The sequence below is a fragment of the Osmia bicornis genome, chromosome 16 (genome assembly GCF_907164935.1).
Source record: "Osmia bicornis bicornis chromosome 16, iOsmBic2.1, whole genome shotgun sequence".
Taxonomy (NCBI): domain Eukaryota; kingdom Metazoa; phylum Arthropoda; class Insecta; order Hymenoptera; family Megachilidae; genus Osmia; species Osmia bicornis.
Window position 1 is genome coordinate 8,101,929 of NC_060231.1, and position 20,210 is coordinate 8,122,138.

Here is a 20,210-nt window from a genome sequence, read left to right on the forward strand (position 1 = left end):
GTATGTATGTACATACAACAATCATAATTTATGTAATAACAGTTTTACAAATGGTTTTATCTTGTATTTTTTTTTTTATATGAAGCAAGAATAATTGATAGCTATATCGTTTTTGCAGTTACTTTTTAGAATTACCTAGATAATATAGGTTACCCGTGAAACCTCGGCCTCTGTCGGCCTCTGCCCTTCATTTTCAACGTAATTATGTATGTACATACTTACTTAATTCTCAAATATTATTTATATATGGAGATATAAAGTCCAAGCAATGGCAGGTAATTTAATTTAACATAAAATTAAGTATATTAGCTTCTTTTGAAATTCTATTCTTTACCATTCATCTGCGCGCGCAAACGTTGATGATATTTTAAAAATTTAAACAATTGAAAATAAATGTCAAATACTTTGCGCGTTTTATTTTACTTGTTTTGAAATTTTTAGAGGCCGTACGAAACGATACGATGTTTTTCTGTTTTTGGAAAGATAAGAGAAAGGTATTAAGAATATTAACATTACTTCGAATTCATATACTTTAATCACTTTCTTGGATTTTCTAAAGATAAAGAGGTAGGTGTATATTGTTTAGTTTACTAATACATCTTATCATATTTTCTCCTCAGATAAAGACACTTGTATACAGAATATACAAGTTAAAGGAAAAATAAATTAAAAAATGCAAGACAATATATTTACATTCGTTTGTTCCACAATTTTACGAGGATAAAACATTTATGTAGTAAAAAGAGGGAAAAAATCAAGATGTAATGGATTTCGAAGAAAATCGTGGGAATATAATTATTCCTATTTACCACGAAGAAACATTACCGAAGTAAATCACGAAATAAGAAATTTCTCTATCCGTTTGTCCTCGAGTTTTTCATTACTATTCGTTTTTTCTTTCATTCAGGGTCACATATAGAAGAAGAAGAGGGAAAGTATGCAATTTCTCCCCTCCTGTGAATAATATGCGCCTTCTTGACACCTCTCGATGATATATGAAAGAGCACATGTCACCTGCTACTCATTACACCCACGTCACTCACTAATGTCCATTCGTAATTGTTTATTACAATATAAATATAAAGTTTCAACGTAACGTATCGTGTTTGATGTTGGTATCGAATCGAACGGTTTAACTAAGTACATATATACATACATAAGTGTAATGCAAAAAGTATCGGTTAGTTGGAAAAACAATGAATGGTAAAAGCGAAATGAAAAGCTCCAGTGAACCAATTAATTATGTAAGTTATTATCAGTTTTTATCAGTACGCATGTTTGATTATTGTTAGATACCATGTGCGACCTTGATCAGTTTCAGTTCTTTCAGAAACTTTGGAGAACCAGTATTGTTCATTGTCGAAGTTTAATAATCATTAGGTGTAATCATAATTCATTTGAAATGGTAAATTAAGCGATAGCGTATACACGTATATTACAAAATTACTTCATCCCTGAAAAGCAAGGCCTCGATATACATATGTACTAAGCTATTGAAATTTCCTATTAAAACATTGTAACAATATATTAATCGTATTCTTGTTGGAAATTAGATCGCAAATTGCTATTCGTCATGCGTTGTTATGTTCTTATACGTTAAGAAAAATACGTTGTAGATATGTACAGTGGAAAACGTGGAAATGAGAAAAAATTCAAACGTACGTTTAGAAAAAGGAAAAGGAAAAATCACATAGACTAGAATAGCATCATACATATCACGTAATAATTCGTTATCACTTCCGTTTGATGATTCTGATGTTTTGTTAGATTCGAAATATGTATCTCCGTGAAATTCTTTAATCCCACTACGGAACCACTTTACTTTCCTTTTCGCTTTCTCGTTTGACAGAATTTAAATCTTTAACAGTCGACTTGGAACTATGCATCTGAATACTTTCTTCTTCGCGTTATTAGCCCTGATTTTTCTATAATTTACATTCTAGTTTCTGTGTTTTTAAAGTTGAAAAAGTTGAAAAAGTTTCAACTTTCTGAGATATATGCGAATAATAATTATAATAATTATGATGATTGATTGAATATTTTCAAGATGGGAATGTATATAAAAAACTTGATGGAGGATAGAAATTCCGAGAGGAAAAATAATCAGGTATCAAAGCGTCGTATTGTTAAAAAAAAGTAGCATAATCTCTTAAAGCTATCTAAAGTGTTATTGCTGTAATTGAAACGAGTAATTTAAAAAGTGGTAAAAATAGTGGTAAGCCTTAGCTTTTTCATTTGAATTTTTTTGAAATGAATTTTTACCGTAGATTCGCTCAACGAATGTGACAGAGGAGATACATCAAGTGTCGAGAGAAAAACGAGGAGAACATTATGGAAAATTTAAAGGATTTCGTGGATGTACCATTTGGTTAACGGGACTTTCAGGCGCTGGCAAGACTTCCATTTCGTTTCACCTCGAGAATCACCTTGTTTCTCAGGTAAAACAATTTATTTCATCAAGATGAAGAAAAAAGAAAAGAAAAAGTAATGATTTTACAGAATTATATTAATTTATCTGTTCAGGGTATACCTGCATACAGTCTCGACGGTGACAACATACGTGGGGGTCTGAATCGAAACCTTGGCTTCAGCAAAGAGGATCGCGAAGAAAATGTACGAAGAGCGGCAGAAGTAGCAAAATTATTCGCAGATTGTGGAATAATTACCATCTGCAGCTTCGTTTCACCGTTCGAGGTTGATAGAAGACTGGCCAGAAGTATTCACGAGGAATTTAATTTAAGATTCTTTGAAATCTTTGTGCAAGCTTCGGTGGAGACCTGTGAAGCAAGGGATGTGAAAGGTCTCTATGAAAAGGCTAGAAAAGGTGTGATTAAAAGCTTCACTGGTATCGGTCAGGATTACGAGGCACCCAAGCATGCTGATTTTGTTGTAAATACCGAAGATCATAGTTTAGAAACTTCGAAGAAAATGGTCATTGATTTTCTTATCAAAGAAGGAATTATTCCAATGATACCGGAACCTGTCCAAGAATTGTTCGTCCCAGAGGAAAAACTGGAAGATGTGAAACGAGAGGCAGACAAACTTTTCAGTATGTTTCTATCGATGCTTGAATCTCAGATTATTTCACAATTGAATAATTGTTGAATTAATGTAAATTACTACGGATATTATGGATATTATACATATACATAGTTTGTACAGTATCCTGGTTCACGTTTTGTATTTGATATGTTCTGAATACCATTGGGTCATTAAACTCGGGATATATTAGATTTGTTGCATATCAAATGGCCGATTTCAACACGCAATGACCTAATACATGCGTGGTGGATTAACATTCGCGTAACTATAAATATATAGTATGTAAGTAGGTAGGGCTCTCATCGTCAGGGTGGGTCTACTTACTGTATTGTTCGTTTTCTAATATTTATATCAGTACAGCAGATAAGTACATTAATTCATCAATAATTAATGACACAGTACGAAGATATTAACGATCTTATTCTTTAACATATTTAGGTATTGAAATTAATGATATTGATTTGCAATGGATTCAAGTACTTGCCGAGGGTTGGGCAAGTCCACTCAGAGGTTTCATGAGAGAAGATCAATATCTAAAAGTAGGTGTTATTTATTTTTCAAAAGAAAAAGAGTCTTAGGAAAGAATATCTCGAATACACTTGTAATTGATTAATGATCGGAGTGGAAACTTTAAAAGATATAAAAAATTAATCTGTTCCGTATAAAGGTAATATGTACAATATCTAAAGCTTCTCGAAAGCCTCTTGTTTATTATCCGATATTTTCGACATTTGATAAGGCATCGATATACTATACATACTACTAATGTTTACTCGTGATAATTAATTATTGATCATCGATCATCGATCGTTTAATTAATCGATATAAAACAACTAGAAAGTTTAAAAAAAAAGAAATGTACTCGATCGTTTTATTAATGAAGTATAAAAACGTTCAAATTGTTTTTGATAGTGCCAGCACTTCAAGATCATCGAAGAAGGCCAAAGCAGCAGAGTCATTAATCAGTCGATACCAATCGTACTTCCGGTTACCACGGCTCAAAAAGAAAAATGTACAAATTCAACAGCGTTGACATTGAAGTATCAAGATCGAGATATTGCAATCTTAAGGAAACCGGAATTTTTCGCTCATCGAAAAGAAGAAAGGTTTGAAAACTTCTTATCGTTAATCAGAAATGAATTGTTGTATTCTTATTTGGAAAATGTTATTAGATGTTGTAGAGAATTTGGGACAAATGATCCTGGACACCCGTACGTAAGGATGATACATAATTCAGGTGATTGGCTAATTGGAGGCGAATTAGAAGTTTTTGAACGAATTCGATGGAACGATGGTCTCGATAAATACAGACTGACCCCTAATGAAATTCGAAAAATGTGTAAAAAAATGGGTGCCGATGCTGTTTTTGCTTTTCAATTAAGGAATCCGATACACAATGGCCATGCACTTTTAATGCAGGTTTGTAAAAACAATTAATACCTACCTAATAATAATAATTTTATTATTTAACAGGAAATAAGAACAATTAATTTACTAAAATTAATTTCAGGATACAAGAAGATACCTTGTAGAAGAACGTGCTTTCAAGAAACCAGTTCTTCTCTTACATCCTCTGGGAGGATGGACAAAAGAAGATGATGTACCATTGCCTGTAAGGATAAATCAACATCAAAGTGTTCTCGAAGAGGGTGTGTTACACAAGGACACTATACTTGCCATTTTTCCAAGCCCCATGCTCTATGCTGGACCTACAGAGGTATTACCAATCATGTTTTCTTATTTCTTCAATTAATAATCCAATTTATTATTTATATGTATGTACAGGTGCAATGGCATGCCAAAGCAAGAATGATGGCAGGAGCAACCTTTTATATCGTTGGACGAGATCCCGCGGGTCTGCCTCATCCTGATAAATCAAAAACACCAGATGGTATGATTAACACAATTATTTATACCAATTTCTCACTTCCGTATTTCCGTAATATGTATTTATGTAGTTGTGGAAATTTATAAACATTAGGCAATCTATACGACGGAACCCATGGGTCCAAAGTTTTATCGATGGCGCCAGGACTGGAGGGTCTTGAAATAATTCCGTTTAAAGTAGCGGCATATGACAATAGAGCGAGAAGAATGGCGTTCTTCGAACCAGAACGATCTCAGGACTTTAGTTTTATCTCTGGCACTAAAATGCGAGGTAACGCGCATTTACCTGTAGGTACTAATATGTATTAAGAATGTATAAAAATTAAGTTTCATTATTTTAGCTTTAGCGAAATCCGGTGAAAATCCACCGGAAGGATTCATGGCACCAAAAGCATGGCGAATCGTCGCGGATTATTATCAAGAAAAATTACGGAACAATTAACACTTGGAAAAACAGCACAACATATTTTTCGTTCAACTTTAATTTAATTACAATTAAAATGATAAACAATTAAATGGTTCGTCCTTTATAAAAGATCAAATTTACACCTGGTATAAATAAATATATCAAAGTAATATATTTTCTTTTCTCAATGTTCGTTAAAAATGATCCCTGTAAAGACGAGAATGAAGGATGAAAATAAATAAGTTTAATTTATACATATCGGTACGTATGGTATGTATATGTGTGTTCTTTTATACTTCTATCTATATCGTATAATTACGTTTATTGCGTTATCAGACACGAGAAGTTTGTAATCGAGCTTATGTACGTACGCCATTTTTTAACGTTTCTTCGTTTCTGCTTTTTCAAGAAAGACAATAAAGACAATAAAGACAATAAAGACAATAAAGACAATAAAGAAAGAAGAAGGTATTTATGTAGGTATTATGATTTGGATTTAGTCCGTTTAGTTTCTTTTCTTTTAATCTGGTACGCCTGTAAAAGTGAAATATCAAATTAAGGTGATGCGAGCGTATTAGAAAATATTTTTAATCAATTTTCCGCTGTTAAACTTGCCCTCCTCCTCCTCCTCCTCCTCCTCATCCGAATCGGATATTCGTGTAGCCTGTAAAGAGCTTTGCTTGGAAAGTGTTCTACCATGAGAACGAGGCCTAGCTGGTGGCGACTGTTTGTTCCAAAGTGCTTCTAGTTGATCAAAGTGTTGCGACTGAGCAAGAGCTGCCTGTTCTGGACCAAGTCCCGAGGGACTACTCGTTAATCCGACTTTGCTGATCTCATCCATTGACGCGCTTACGCTAAACCGTCGTTGGAGACCGTCATCCACCGATGATCTTAATACTCCTTAAATACATAAATACATAAATAATCGTTCATTTAACTTCTCCGATGCATTTTATAAATAAAGCTTTACAAGTTGATACCTGATGTAAGATGGCCATATTTTCTCCGCCACGTATCACTGTCCAACGATACCTCCTTCTTTAGGAGCCTCTTGTTGGGTCTCTTTGGGCCAGGAGGTCTCAAGTCTCTGATATCGCACCAAGGAGCCACGTAGTCTGGTAATTTAACGTACTGAGCCGGTGTATTGTAGAAACAGAGGATGGGCATGCATTTGTGTTCGAGCAGATGCAAAGAAAGTCTTGAAAGATCAGTCGCAAGTTCAACGCCCAACACTGGTACGTGCAACATAATACTGTTGAGGGGACAGCCTTTCTTCGTGTCCCAAATAATCAGACTCTTGTCTTCGCTTCCCGAAGCTGCAAGAGTACCGTCTCCGGATAACTTTACACACGTGATGTATCCCAAATGACCGTTCAAAGTATGAAGATCCGAGCCAGTGTTGATGTCCCAAACGATCAGGTTGGCATCCTTCGAGCCGGACACCACGATGGACTTATCAAGGACGGATACCGCAACACATGTGACGTGATCTGTGTGTCCCACGAGAACCTGGAGGAAATTAGCGTTAATTTAGGCGTGGTTCTTAATAAAGAATAGAAGAACAGTCGCAAAAAAAATTGTCGAACCTGTGATAATTTACCACCAGCTAATTGCCAAACTTTTAAACTCATATCCCTGGATCCCGTGATCAATAATCTAGAATCAGGGCTAGCCACCAGGCAAGTAATATCTTGAGAATGCGATACTTGATATTTCTCTTCAGGACCGGCTCCTAAACTCACTATTCGCAGCTGATTGTCTCCCGTTCCACATATAGCGTACCTGAAAGTTACAGAGAAAGAAATTCCTCTGCCTACAGAACCAAGCCTAGAAAATCTGCAGATGGCAGATGGCAAATGTCTTGAGAAATTGAAGAATAGGTAGTACCTCATGTCAGAAGAAACAGTGAAACAACGACCAGGTCCACAGACGGATTGAATGAGGGTTCCTGTATCTGCTGCCCAAACGCGAATCGTACCAGCCCTGTCGGAACTGACTATTCGTCGACCATCGAACATGGCCGTAACTGCGGTAACCGGTGCTTGATGTTTAAAAGTAGCTACTACTAAACCCAATGTCAACCCCCAAACTCGGACTGTTTTGTCCTCGGAACCTATGTTGAAATCGTTAACATAACAATTATCAGGATAGAATTAAGGTAATAAGGATAACGCACCAGAAGCAACGAATAAACCGGAAGCTGAGAACGCGATGCACGTGATGCTAGCGATGTGACCTTCGAAGGTGGACAGCAACTCGTGTGTGTTCAGTTGCCATAGATTCACCAGGGAATCGACTCCACCAGTGACCGCCATTGCTCCGTCTCTAGATATATCTAAACACGAAATGGGAGCTGTGTGTGGATGCAATGATTCCTGCTTACTAGATTTTTGGACCTTCGCGTGTGCTTCTTCGCCTCGAAAGCTCCAATAAGTTACTCGATCACCGGAAGCCGTTATCAAGAAGTCATCTTTTTCTGTCACCTTTAAAGATGCTACTTGGTCAACAGGTGCAATATATGTATACATATATACGTATATGTAAGAATAAATAAGGATTTACTTTAACAGCGGTGACATCTGCCGAAGGATTCGCTGGCAGGGTTCTCGTCAACCTTCCACTATGCATATCAAAAACAGAAACTTTGCCCTTCGCTCCACCCGCGATCGCTCTTCTACAGTCCCTTGCCAAGCATATGCTCTTCACTTCGCCTTGATGCCCTCTCAACGTGTGAATCTCTGTTCCCGTGGCCAAAGATCTCAGGTATAGTTTCTGGTCCTCGCAAGCCGCCAACAGGAAGACAGAATCCGCTGACACGTCCAGCATCGTTACCGCAGATGGAAGAACGATACTCTTCAACAAGGTGAATCTCACCAGACACCATAAACAAACTGTACAATCAGATGAGCCGGATACGAGGATCTCCCCAGCTGAATCGACGAGAATCGAGTTCACTGGTCCTCTGTGATGATCCACCTTGATCAGAACGTCACCTGTTAGCAAGCTTGTGGCGATGATCCTAGAATCTTCGCCACCGCTGAAATAAAATTTAACAGAGTTGATTATACATATAATATGTATGTACATACACGCATAGTTGAGAATAAATTATTACGAACCTGACAATCACAGAATTCTTGAGGGCAGATGTCAAGCATAATACTGGAGCGATATGTTCCTGGATTCTCAGTTTCAAGGTAAATTCCTTCATGTCCCAGACTATGATCGAAGTGTCTTCAGAGCCAGTTAGCAAATACTGGGATTGTTGGGTTACCGCTAAGCAAGATATTGGACTCGAGTGGCCTAAAATATCTAATGTTATATAATGTATATAGAAAATAATAGAAAATATAAGAAAAAAATCAGAGCTTTACCTTTAAAAGTATGAACCAATTGTCCAGACATCACGTGCCAGAGTTGAGCATCACCTTGAAAAGGAACAACTATAACGTGTTGTCCAGAAGGTGCCGCTTCAACAAGTTTCACTCCTTGTGGACAAGATAATGTCCGAATTTGAAGAGGTAAAGGTGGTTGAAGCCAGCCATTTAATGGTACCAACAATGGTGCTGTATATCCATCGCACCAAGCCATTGCCGCAGTGACCATTCTGCTCACCTTAGGGGAATGATCTTATTCGAAATAAGACCGTTTTACGTAATCACACGCCATTAAAAGCGTAAGATAATGGAACTTTTCTCACCAAGTCACCACCATCTTCGGCCACAGGTCTCAGCCAGCAGATCAGCTGCGCTCCAAGTTGAAGAGGATCCCTTGTCAAAATATCACTCGACTTTCTTACGGTGTAATAGACCAATTCTAAATCTCTTTCTAGCAGGTATCTTCTCGAATGTTCCAAAACGCATCTTAAATAACTAACAGAAATCGTCTGTACAGCGGCAAGAAGAAAATCAAAAGCGCAGACAGCTAATTTCTTCAACTTTTCGACATCTCCGGCTCTTAATAAATGTAACCAAGCTTCTTCGACGTGTCTAATATTGTAAGCCGTGTCTTGAGATCTTGGTCGGCTTTGGAAAGGTGTCTCCTTCTTAGGAGTTTCTTCTTCAGGGGATGATTTGTCATCCTTGTCTTCGAAATCTTCGGTAAAGAAATGATTTGCCAACTCACCGTGATAACTCTTTAGGGTTTCTTGATTGGAGAAGTATCTTTTTCTAGCTAGATCGCGAATCGGATACTGCCAGGAGAACAGCAGTCTTCCACTTAATACTCGTACCTTGAACGAAGAAACGTATCAATTATAATTTCATCTTTTAACATGGAATCAAACTGATCATTAAAACTGATCACCTTTAGATATTCGTTAAACGTTCTTCTAACCAAATACCACGTTGAAAAATTGAACATTCCTTCTTGAAGAAACAAGGGTCCGTCGTCACCACCACCGGTGGGCATGATCATTTCGAGAACTTCAGTTTCGGATAAACCGTACTCTGTGCATGCCAAGATTGCACCGATTCTGTTGGCCGCACATTCTCCTATCAATCTTTCTAACGTGTCAAAAACGTTTTCACTTTCTTCAGAATCCAAACTTGAGTCTTGGAGTTCGATTAAAATCTCGTTACTTCGCAATCTTTCCTTTTGTACAGGGGTCAACCGCAGCATTTCGGGGGGAACTGCTGTGGTCACTAGCAAATGCACTCCTACAACAAGTTATGATAATTACTTAAATATAAATATCATTCTTTCGACTCGTTAACGAGGAGTTATTGGAAATTGAGGTGTTACAATTACCAGGAGGTAAATGTGTAGGTAACCATGAAAGAGCAGCAACGATATCACACTCGAGTGGATGCAATCGATGAAGATCATCGAGAAGTATCAGCAGTTGCTCCTTCAGCGGCTCCTCTTCGATCCGTCTGATAATTTGACCGAGCCAATTGTTCAAGTAAAGAGGATCGAACGATGCGTCTTTCGGAAGGTTTCCATCTAACACGCCAGACAGAAAGCCGACGTGTTGACAAAGCACTCGAAGCAATTCCAAGCTATACGCTGATCGAGGAGTGGAAGCACAAAGGCGAACCACTTTGAAAGTGGCAGAATCTAACCAAGATGAAGCGTCCGCGTAGATTCTTGAGAGCAAAGAAGACTTTCCCGAGTACTTGCCACCTTTTATCATTATCGGCCCATGTTTCTGCGATTTACCTGTTAACCAGCTTTCGTCATTACGAAACGAAACGAAACGAAGAAAAAGAATTGAGAAAAGAACAGATCAGAAAATTTACCAGCGATCAACAGCTGCTTTATTCGCTCTATATTCTCATTGTCCTCGGAAGCTTTCACATCTCTAAGAAGCGCGAGATGCATCAGACTCTCAGCATAAATCTCTTGCACCATTTTTTTCTTGCTTTTCATCTCTGGATCGGCTTCGATCGAAGCGTTAACTAACGTTTGTACACGATTCACCACCAAACGACAAAGATGTGCCAGATATCCTTTGTGGCTTCTATTGTCAGGATTAATACCGCCTGTCTTTTGTTCTACTTCTACGTTAATTATATTGTCAACTGGTAGATTACTAGTTACGAGAGATTTTAACGACGATACCGCTTTTGAACTTTTCTTTCCTTTCCAGCTACGCGTCACCGCTATAATGCCTTCTCCTGTCTCGTCTAATTCTATAAAATATACATATACATATACATATACATATGTATACGAAAGAAAGTAAAATTATTTGATAAAAACTTACTCAAAGCATATTCGAGCTGTCTCTCCGTGGTACTCTTTAATATATTTCTAATTTCTTCGTTGTCAGATTTTTCAGAAACGACGGATTCTATAGCTTTCTTCAGCGTTTCTCTTATAGTCGGTTCAGAATTTTGCCAACTGTCCTTTACGGTATCGTACCTGTCGAATATATTACCATATTACATATAAATCAATTTAACTATTAACTAAATCTCTGAAACACAAATACAAAATACAAAAGGTAAACATGAGGAAGACGTATGTAAGTAGTAAGTAGTAAGTAGACGTGGAGAACTGGTTCACAAAGAAATGAGAAGAAACCTATAAAAAGAAGAAATGAAATGGTACGTGAAACGAATTTAGATAATAATTTGTTTCAAATAAAAACAAAAATATGATCAAATTCCTAACGTTAATAAATTTATAAAAGCTTAAAATTTAATGAAAAGCACTGCGTAGGCGTTTCATCGATCTTTATTAATATGAAAAATGGCTAATTGTACGTTGGAAGGAACAATGCAAGAACGAAGACAATACAGATAGTAGAGAATTGTAAGTTCAGATTGGAGCAATAAAAGCAATGTCTCTCTTCTTTTTATCGCCATCTTCCACGCCTTTGCCATTTTCATTCCGCTTCTATGCAATAGCATAATAAAACTTAACTACCTGCCAGCCTTTAAGACGTAGCAATTACTATCCTGTTCGTAATATTCTTCCATCGCAGAGTAACGAGTGGAAAGAATTCCGTAAGTTTCCTCTGTCAGTCTCGTTGGCAGCCATCCAGTACTGTACTCGTCTCCTATTAGCAGCTTAACAAATAAAATATTCATTTTTCTTTCTTTCTTTCTTTCTTTCTTTCTTTCAAGCACATACATCGTTCAAAATATCGACAAATTTTATTTTCTTTCATTATTAACGACCACCTATCTTATAAAATAAGACTTCATTCTAGCTTCGTTTCTCTTTCAATCAACTTCCTCTCAGATTTCATTTTCACTTTGCCAGTAATTAATATAGATATTCTCTTGGGGTGTCTCGTTTCAGCTAAGTCGAAGGATAATATGGATCATCTGTCTTATCAATTCATAAAATCACAAGTTGCTTGTGAAAGTTATAAAAACGAGCAGCGGTCAATTTTAATAAAAAAATAAAAAAATTTATTTAGGGTAACATAAATCTTATTCTAAGCCATATAGTAAATGAATAATTACACGTGTTTAAAATGATTAAAACTTACCAAGAGAAAACAGCCTCTTGAATGTCGATAAGCAGCGTTTATTTCATCGAAAAAATGTTCGGCTAAGAATGGATTTCTATCAGGATTCACATTCGTTGCATAGTGCATATCCACCAATAGAACCTATATTGGTTTCCAATTTTTCATACAAGTATATTGGAAGAGATAAAAATAAAATATGATTGTATAAAAATTAAAAAGAATTCTCTTTTTCATACCTCGATTCCCATGTCATCATAAATCGACTGTAATTCCGGTCCGACTAGTTCTAAAAGTTGCTTCCGTTCCTCGATAAATTCTGAAAATATCGAAGAAAAGCCGAAAGTTATAAATTAATTGAAAAAATAATGCTTAAATACAAATATACGTACATGAATAAATACACGAACGTACGAACGAACGAACGTACGATTAATCTACTACTCTAGAATTCTCTACTTATATGTAACTCATAACGTGGAACTATTATTTTCCAGTGAAAAATTTTGCAATTTCATCGTTTTTATATTGGTCCAGAAATATGTATAAAAACTTGACGACACCGGAAGGGAAGCGTTCTCGGGACGTAAGTTTATTGGTACATTTTTACAGAAAATTGGATTTTTCGTTTTCTAAAGTAACAGAAAATAAAAAAGAATATGAAATAAAAATAAAAAACTATCAGAAAATTAGCTTGTACAGGCTGTAGGTAAAAATAAAATAAAATAAAATAAAATGGATATACATATGATAAAGCACGTCGTATAGGTGCGACCAAACAAAGTGGAAGATAAAAGTGAATCCAAGGATGAATGGACAATTGTATATTGTACATACAAACGCAGACAAACAAGTGACAAATACTTTATTGGACAATTGACAGGTTCCTTTATTAACACACGTTCGTGTTTAATTGATTCCATTTTATTTTACTACTGATGCGATGCGTGCGAAGAATCTTATTGTTCTTCACTCGCATATTAACAGCCAATAAACCGTTTGTAGCGATAATCACTTTCACGTTAACGATAAAACAATTAACTTTTTCATTTACAACATCGATAATTTTCATCATCGATACAATTAAATGGTGATGGCTGAATAAATGGTGACTTATACTGTGCAAAGAAATCTGAAATTCACCATCCAAGGGTTTAGAACTCAAGTCTGTACATTTGCAGGGTGTTCGACAACAGGTGGGCAAAATTTTAAGGGGTGATTCTAGGGATCATAAAAATAAGACGAAAATCAAGAACAACGAATTTTGTTTTCAGTAATTAACGTTTAAAAATTCGAGTAAAAAGCGCCTGAAACCTGCAATCCGCCTAGCACCGACGACTGAACGTCAGGTCAGCAGGGGTCGGTACAGTCATAACCAAGAATCGAAGCCGAATGCTGCAGTACCAAGAAACAGAATAGCACGAGGTAAGTTTCTACTATTCAACAATTCTTGGTTATGACTGTACCTTCCCCTGCTGACCTGACGTTCACTCGTCGGTGCTGGGCGGATTGCAGGTTTCAGGCGTTTTTTACTCGAATTTTTAAACGTTAATTACTGAAAACAAAATTCGTTATTCTTGATTTTCGTCTTATTTTTATGATTCCTAGAATCACCCCTTAAAATTTTGCCCACCTGTTGTCGAACACTCTGTATGTAGGTTTCGTTTGGTTAACAAGAATTTAGGGAGAGACACTCTTTCCCCTGCGCTTCTTTTTAACTAACGGAAGCCTAAATTTCACGTGGTTTTACGTGAACCACGTAAATACACACTAGTACATACATACAGTGAATAACAAAAGCATTCATACTTTTACTATTTGTATTTTACTATGTGTATTAAAAATAAGAGAAATATTGCTGATCATGAGTATGAAAACTTTGATGAGACACATTGTACATAGACATTCCTCATCTAATACACAAGCAATTAAATAAATAATAATAAAAATAAAAAAAACGCATACACGAAACAACATAACAATCGTGTTCACGTTGATTCACAGACAAACATATACATACATATATAAATATGCAGATTTCACTTTTGCAATTGTACCGCTATTTTCTCAATAGCACATCTAATGAGTTAATAAAAAATAGCGGTACACCAATACGTCATGTGTTAGAAATGCTGTGTACTTTTCAAATGACACATTTCCTTTGTACAGTGAAAAATAAATTCAGCAATTAGAGCAAAATTATCATTTGATAAAATGTGCCATTTGAGGTAAAGGGGTAAACATAGAAGAATATAAGACCAAAAAGATAAGACCGTTCCGTTCTCCAGCGATGAAGATTTTAATAAGCCTTGGAGCAGGTAAATTTTTCGGAGCTGGTCCACCCTTAATCACCCCTGCGATCAATTCCACTTCTAGATTCATTTTCGATGTTTCTTATCGTTAGTTTTTCAATTCAAACCAACATTCTTCCTTCTGAACAGAGTATTCTATTATTTATATTCAATTAAAATTCATTCTTTAAAAAACATTACCCTCGATAAAAAAGATAAAAAATTATTATAAGAGAAGAAGTTGAAATACTTGAAGTATAACATACCTTTGTTTAGAATCAATTTTTCTTCTGTTTTCCACTTTTCTTCCTTTGAAATATATTCCTCTCTTATTCTCAATGATAACAATAAAAACAGAGATTTTAATCTCTTTAAATGTGGACCCAATGGACACTAAACATTTTATATAATTATACAATTATTCATTTATTTAACATCTACATATACTTTCTCAAACGTGTATGTTATATAACCACTAATTGATTGTATCCGTTATTCTTTCTTTCTTTCTTCCTTTCTTAATTAATACAATTAAAATATTCGTTTCTCTTTTTTCATTTCACAATACTTTAAACACCAAATATTTCTTAAGATCAACCGCGATTTCGATGAATGTATATTCTTTTCAGTCGTCAATAGAAATCTGATTTATACAACGTTGATTTGATTGATTAATTAGTTAATTAGGTAACTTTAGTGACGATTGTCCTCGCGTTTATTTTTTCTTCTTTTTATTGTACTTTTCTTTAAAGTGATTTTTCTATCATCGTTTCTTTTCTTCTCTTTTCTTTTTTATTTCATTTTCTTTTTCTCTTTCTTTTTCTTTTACTTTTTGTTAAATAATCTTTGTACTGAAATTTTGTATTGCTGACTAATGGTCCTGGTCAAATAACGAGTGTAATATTCATCTTCTTTTAGTAATTTCCTCCTTGACTTTTACTTCGTTGACTACGTTGAGCCCATTTTCGAATATTCTTAAGAAATCTGTAACAGAAAAAAGTAAAAAAAAAAAGAAATGTGGAAATAGATGAATAGATTCTATATACGTATTAGTCAGAAATATAACCCATTCTGAAGGGAATAAGAATAAGACGAAAAAAAAGAAAAAAGAAAAAAGAAAAAAGAAAAAAAAATGGAAGGTATTTTCTAACTGAAACAGCTCGTTTTATTTGCTAAGACATTTGTTAGATCGTTTTATTTGGTAAGATCTAGAACCAAGATTGAAGAAAAGTTGCAGGAATAGCAATTACTGGAAAACCCTCGAATGACTTTTTTTCTTTTTATAAAACTATCAACTGGAATCTTACGGTGGAATTGTTTGTTAAGTTCGTTATAGAAGTTTCTTCAGGTATACTTGAGGAATATTTTATTCCTTTGAAAATTTAAAGATGAGAAGAAAGTGAAGAAATGAAATTTATATCGAAAAAAAGTTTGTATTAATATATCTACTTCTTTCTTTTGTCGATTACGCTGGCTTGATAGATATTGGTATTTGATTGACTAATCTACGATATTAGAGCATTTTTCCCCACTACATAGATACATAGATACATACATATGTAAGTATATAGGTAGTAATGTGGTAGGTAAAGTTGATTATTGTGTGACCCAGCCAGCAATGGGTTACAAAGGAGAGGGTCTTTTGAAGGTAGCCATCCTATTATAATAGGTCGATATTGAACAGCAGAACTGTAGGCATCGACAGGTCCAATGTTCCCTTCTTGTTGAAAATTCCATCAGAATTTCTTAACACGTGCCTACTATTCGTCTTGTTTCATGAAATTATGCAAAAAGAATGATTGAATTCGGTTTAGTTTTCCCTGTTCGACAGTCCGAAAATGTCCCATTTCAATTTTAATGGATTTCAAGTTCCGGGAATTTTCCAAAGGACCTTGTTAACCGGATGTTCCAGCACTCTGGCAAGTGGGTTCTTGTTGCTGACATCGAGTGTGTACTCGTACATAGGTATACGATGCGATTATTATCGATAATTGCTAGGAGACATTGCATTCTTCGAGCAACGGTAAAGAAGCTAAAATGTTGGTAAATAGAAAATCACCCACTTTTTCCGGTCAAACCTTCCCACTATGGCTACATACATATATAAGAATGGTCTTTTATGTATTCGGTAATGCAACGAATTCGATTATGCAACGGGGTTGATGAATTTCTAACGCTGTATCGACACGGTTCAATGCGTTTCATTAACGTTTCATTGAATTTAATTAAAAGGTACGGATGTGTAACGCGATTAATTACGTATAGAAAGATTTGAAAAAATTTACAAAGGTCGTTTAATAAATTTAAAATAAAATCCAAGGACACAGGATCGATTAATGGCCGATGCAGTGATTGATGATAGGAAAATTCAGTGAGCTAGGAAAATTGGCTCGATTTCAATAATTGAAATGAAGAAATAAAAATAAAACGATGACTGGTCGATGCAGCGTTCCAACGAAACGGGGAGAAAAGTGAATTACATATGTACACACATATCAGTAAAATGCTCTTCAACAACAGAAGAGAGCATCTCTATTCAGACAATTTCATTTACATTTCGACCGAACGATTTCGCGGAACAGTTTATAAACGAATACAGCAGATTTGTTTTTTCTAATATACATACATATGTATGTATCATACCTCGACCATGAGTCAGGAAGCGAAAGCATAAAATGAAATCTAATGATAATGCGTTGAATTTTGATGGTAAATTATAATCCTAACAGCTTCGGTAAGAATTGGAACAGTAGATCGAAATGTCAAACACAATAATATATCTCTATTCCGCAGCCGTGTAGCCGTGTAACCGTCTCTTATCACAGCTGACTCAAAGTGGTTCTTCTCGGTATACAAAATTTACCCAACTCTATTGGGAGCTTCTATCCACTGTGTTAAACTTCCGAGTTTAGATAGTTTTCCTTACACTATCCCAGTTATTGCATCCAGTTAGTGCATCCAAGCAAGACACATTTTTCTTTACCAATGTATTATATTTATAGGTAAAGCGAGTTGTTGCCAACACATGCACCTTGCCACCTGGTGAACCCCTGAACTTTTGACCCCGACCAACCTGACCAAGATGCATACAACCAGTGCACACGTTCGCGTAATTTACTTCAATCCAATTATTTCCCCTTTTATATTTGTTGTAATTGAAAACATTATGTAATCGGAAACAATAACGAAGCTTTTTCCCTCCCAAATTCATCTTTTTTCTGGCTTTGTTCAATCTGTTTCAAAGCGGACAAGCAAAAACCGTCACCGTCACACACTGTCGATGAAAGAAAATCATTTCTCATGTGTTCCTTGGCAATATTGAAAACGGCAGGCGGGCACAATCCGTCTGCCACAGCCTTTTCTTTTTTTAATAAAATATTCAATAGAAAAGGGAGATATCACCTCGGAAAGAGATCTCTTTTCTCTACATATTATGGCTGGTCCATAAGAAAATTTTAAATACCTCAATGATTTATTCGATCATCGTATTAAAGTATGTATGTACAACTTATACTGATAACTTGGTAGAAAAACAAGATGTTATTTATAATAAATAATAAAAAAGAGAAGAAAGAGGGTGAGAGATACAGTTTGTAATGATAAACAAACGTACCTTATTTTTAGCAAATACTAGCACATATCAAATGATGGATTTTCACCTAACGATAAGAGTATTGGCATTTTAAGGCTTCAAATTTTACGAAACTGACTACATTATAAACAATTTCTATTACATTTGTAAAACAGAACGGATTAATAAGCAAATTACTGTTGTGACTAAAATCAATAGTAATGATACAATTAAACATGAAATTTACAAAAAGCTACATTGCCTTATCGTTAGTGATATAATTTTCATTTCATCCTCAATGTAATTAAACAAAACTCTTTTATTAATACACTTTAAAAATGTACAATTTTATGAAGAAATATCTTAAAAATGTTTCATTTAAGAAATTACAATTCTTATTAATAATAAAAGATACTAAAATATCTTAATATTTCTCTAATTATTCTTTCAAGCTATTCTTTTATTCGTTTATGCTTTTGTGTGAATCTTCCATTGATCCAATAAAAAGCAACTGTAAGGGTCGAGCATAAATATGTAGATACATAAAAAGAGTCATTGTATTTATTTACTTATCGTTAAATTACAAAACAAAGAGAAGACAAAAGATGAAACAACCTTCGTATGGAAAAACCCTAAGCGCCACCTATCTATTAATAAGCGATAATAATTTTTGTTTTTTTCTCTTTTTTTTTTTTGTTTTTTAATTCATCGTGTCAAGAAATAATTACCGCGTCGGTAATACCGCCAATTATCTTCTTCCTATCGATCGGTAAGAAGGAGTCAAAATGGCGGTAGTGGGGGGTGTTTATCGAGCTAAGGGTGCCTCAAAAAAGAACAATCCTGATTCCACAAAATAACAATCACGTTCGCAGCATCTTTATCCCGCGAAAGTTTTAATAAAAATAATCATTTGAAACGTGAGGATTAAACCAGCAGAAAATACAGAGTGCGGTATAAATGTAATCAGTGGAAAGTGATACAAAGGAAATTAGAAATACAAATCAGAATGAAAAGCCACTTACCGGTCTGTCGTCTCAGCTGCGATAAAGCCTCTGTCCCCTCGCTACGGTCGCCGCACTACTACTGACTCCAGCACCCCGCTCTACTAAAGCGATAGGTCGACGCGCATGCGCACCAACTACGTTTACCTGGGGACAGGTTGATCAAGTGCCATCTGCTGGAGGGTTGATAGAGTGTAACTTCCGCGCTTTATCATTCCTTTTAAGAAAACCACATACATTAAACATATGTAAATAAGTACATATACACACACACACAACACACATACGCAATGCTGCATCAGAAGTGTGACGTAAACGCACAACTGCGATGCATACGACGTGCAACGCATAAACGCGACGCGTATGCGCGCAACATGCACGCGCATCACTTTTCAAATTATGCTACAAGCTCGTTCACCTTCGGAACCTTTCGGTCGTCTTCGACACGAGTTTCATTTCTTTCAATTTCTTTTTCTTCTTCCTTCTTTTTATCTTCTTTTTCTTCTTAAATAAAGTTTCAAAATAAACAGCTGTATAAGTAAGAATTAAATACTGATTTAACTTTCATTAACTTACATATAAGTAATCATTCAACTGCAAAGAATTATGTTTTGTCAGAAATTTTAAAATCAACTCGCACACTTTTCCATTTCCATTCAATTACGTAATATCTATTTACTGTAATTGAAAAAGTATTATTCTCCAGTGCCGTTAACGAGGATTTTGAATCTGAAACAGATGCAATTAATATCATAGAACTATTAACGAAAATTTCGCAAAAATAAAATAAAAAAATACATACATGAATATTGTATTGAAAGATGCATCTAAAATATCTTAAAATAATTTTATTAAGTTATCAATAATAAAATCATTAACACGACAATATTATAAATTTTAATACAAACATTAAACGTTAATTTTAGTAAAGCTAATGTAATATAATATAATGTGATATAATATTAAGATTAAGATTAAGATTAAGATTAAGATTAATATTAATATTAATATTAATGTGAAATAATTTCTTACCAAATATAATATTTTTTTAACTAAATTGATGATTTTAAAAATCTTTCTTTCCCATGAA

The 20,210-nt window shown here is 35.1% G+C and overlaps 2 protein-coding genes across 13 annotated transcripts; one reads left to right on the forward strand and one right to left on the reverse strand.

Annotated features, from left to right (window-relative positions):
* Positions 1 to 213: 213 nt before the first annotated feature.
* On the forward strand, positions 214 to 5,505 carry LOC114880063 (bifunctional 3'-phosphoadenosine 5'-phosphosulfate synthase-like). 6 transcript variants are annotated; one of them, XM_046289193.1, is made up of 12 exons: positions 214 to 275; positions 442 to 494; positions 621 to 1,244; positions 2,268 to 2,438; positions 2,524 to 3,049; positions 3,481 to 3,581; positions 3,955 to 4,148; positions 4,215 to 4,461; positions 4,553 to 4,759; positions 4,828 to 4,933; positions 5,024 to 5,200; positions 5,271 to 5,505. In XM_046289193.1, exons 3-12 carry the CDS (start codon positions 1,197 to 1,199, stop codon positions 5,369 to 5,371), a joined length of 1,878 nt encoding a protein of 625 aa, XP_046145149.1. In that variant the 5' UTR covers positions 214 to 275; positions 442 to 494; positions 621 to 1,196; the 3' UTR covers positions 5,372 to 5,505. The 6 variants fall into 6 exon arrangements, with proteins under 6 accessions (XP_046145149.1, XP_046145148.1, XP_046145147.1 ...); XM_046289192.1 differs by having other exon boundaries at positions 442 to 1,244; XM_046289191.1 differs by having other exon boundaries at positions 260 to 829; positions 908 to 1,244.
* A 244-nt stretch (positions 5,506 to 5,749) lies between these two features.
* Positions 5,750 to 19,949, reverse strand: LOC114880061 (protein qui-1). Of its 7 annotated transcripts, none has more exons than XM_046289181.1 (21): positions 19,697 to 19,949; positions 19,142 to 19,621; positions 14,815 to 15,532; positions 14,531 to 14,690; positions 12,497 to 12,576; positions 12,279 to 12,401; positions 11,708 to 11,850; positions 11,043 to 11,200; positions 10,576 to 10,968; positions 10,085 to 10,495; positions 9,641 to 9,993; positions 9,036 to 9,566; positions 8,710 to 8,950; positions 8,455 to 8,647; positions 7,898 to 8,372; positions 7,512 to 7,818; positions 7,223 to 7,448; positions 6,922 to 7,117; positions 6,316 to 6,844; positions 5,951 to 6,235; positions 5,750 to 5,869 (listed from the first exon to the last, which is right to left on the reverse strand). In XM_046289181.1, exons 4-21 carry the CDS (start codon positions 14,637 to 14,639, stop codon positions 5,856 to 5,858), a joined length of 4,767 nt encoding a protein of 1,588 aa, XP_046145137.1. In that variant the 5' UTR covers positions 14,640 to 14,690; positions 14,815 to 15,532; positions 19,142 to 19,621; positions 19,697 to 19,949; the 3' UTR covers positions 5,750 to 5,855. The 7 variants fall into 7 exon arrangements, with proteins under 7 accessions (XP_046145137.1, XP_046145138.1, XP_046145136.1 ...); XM_046289182.1 differs by having other exon boundaries at positions 19,142 to 19,337; positions 19,539 to 19,949; XM_046289180.1 differs by having other exon boundaries at positions 19,142 to 19,337; positions 19,408 to 19,949.
* Between the last annotated feature and the right edge of the window lie 261 nt (positions 19,950 to 20,210).

Coding starts and splice junctions, on each gene's coding strand:
- LOC114880063 (XM_046289188.1), top strand. CDS start 1,298: ATGTGCGACCTTGATCAGTTTCAGTTCTTTCAGAAACTTTGGAGAACC. Junction 1,406..2,047: donor ATCATAATTCATTTGAAATG/GTAAATTAAGCG, acceptor AATATTTTCAAG/ATGGGAATGTATATAAAAAA. Junction 5,201..5,270: donor CTCTGGCACTAAAATGCGAG/GTAACGCGCATT, acceptor TCATTATTTTAG/CTTTAGCGAAATCCGGTGAA.
- LOC114880061 (XM_046289181.1), bottom strand. CDS start 14,639: ATGAATCTAGAAGTGGAATTGATCGCAGGGGTGATTAAGGGTGGACCA. Junction 9,567..9,640: donor CGTTTAACGAATATCTAAAG/GTGATCAGTTTT, acceptor TCTTCGTTCAAG/GTACGAGTATTAAGTGGAAG. Junction 7,819..7,897: donor CAGATGTCACCGCTGTTAAA/GTAAATCCTTAT, acceptor GCATCTTTAAAG/GTGACAGAAAAAGATGACTT.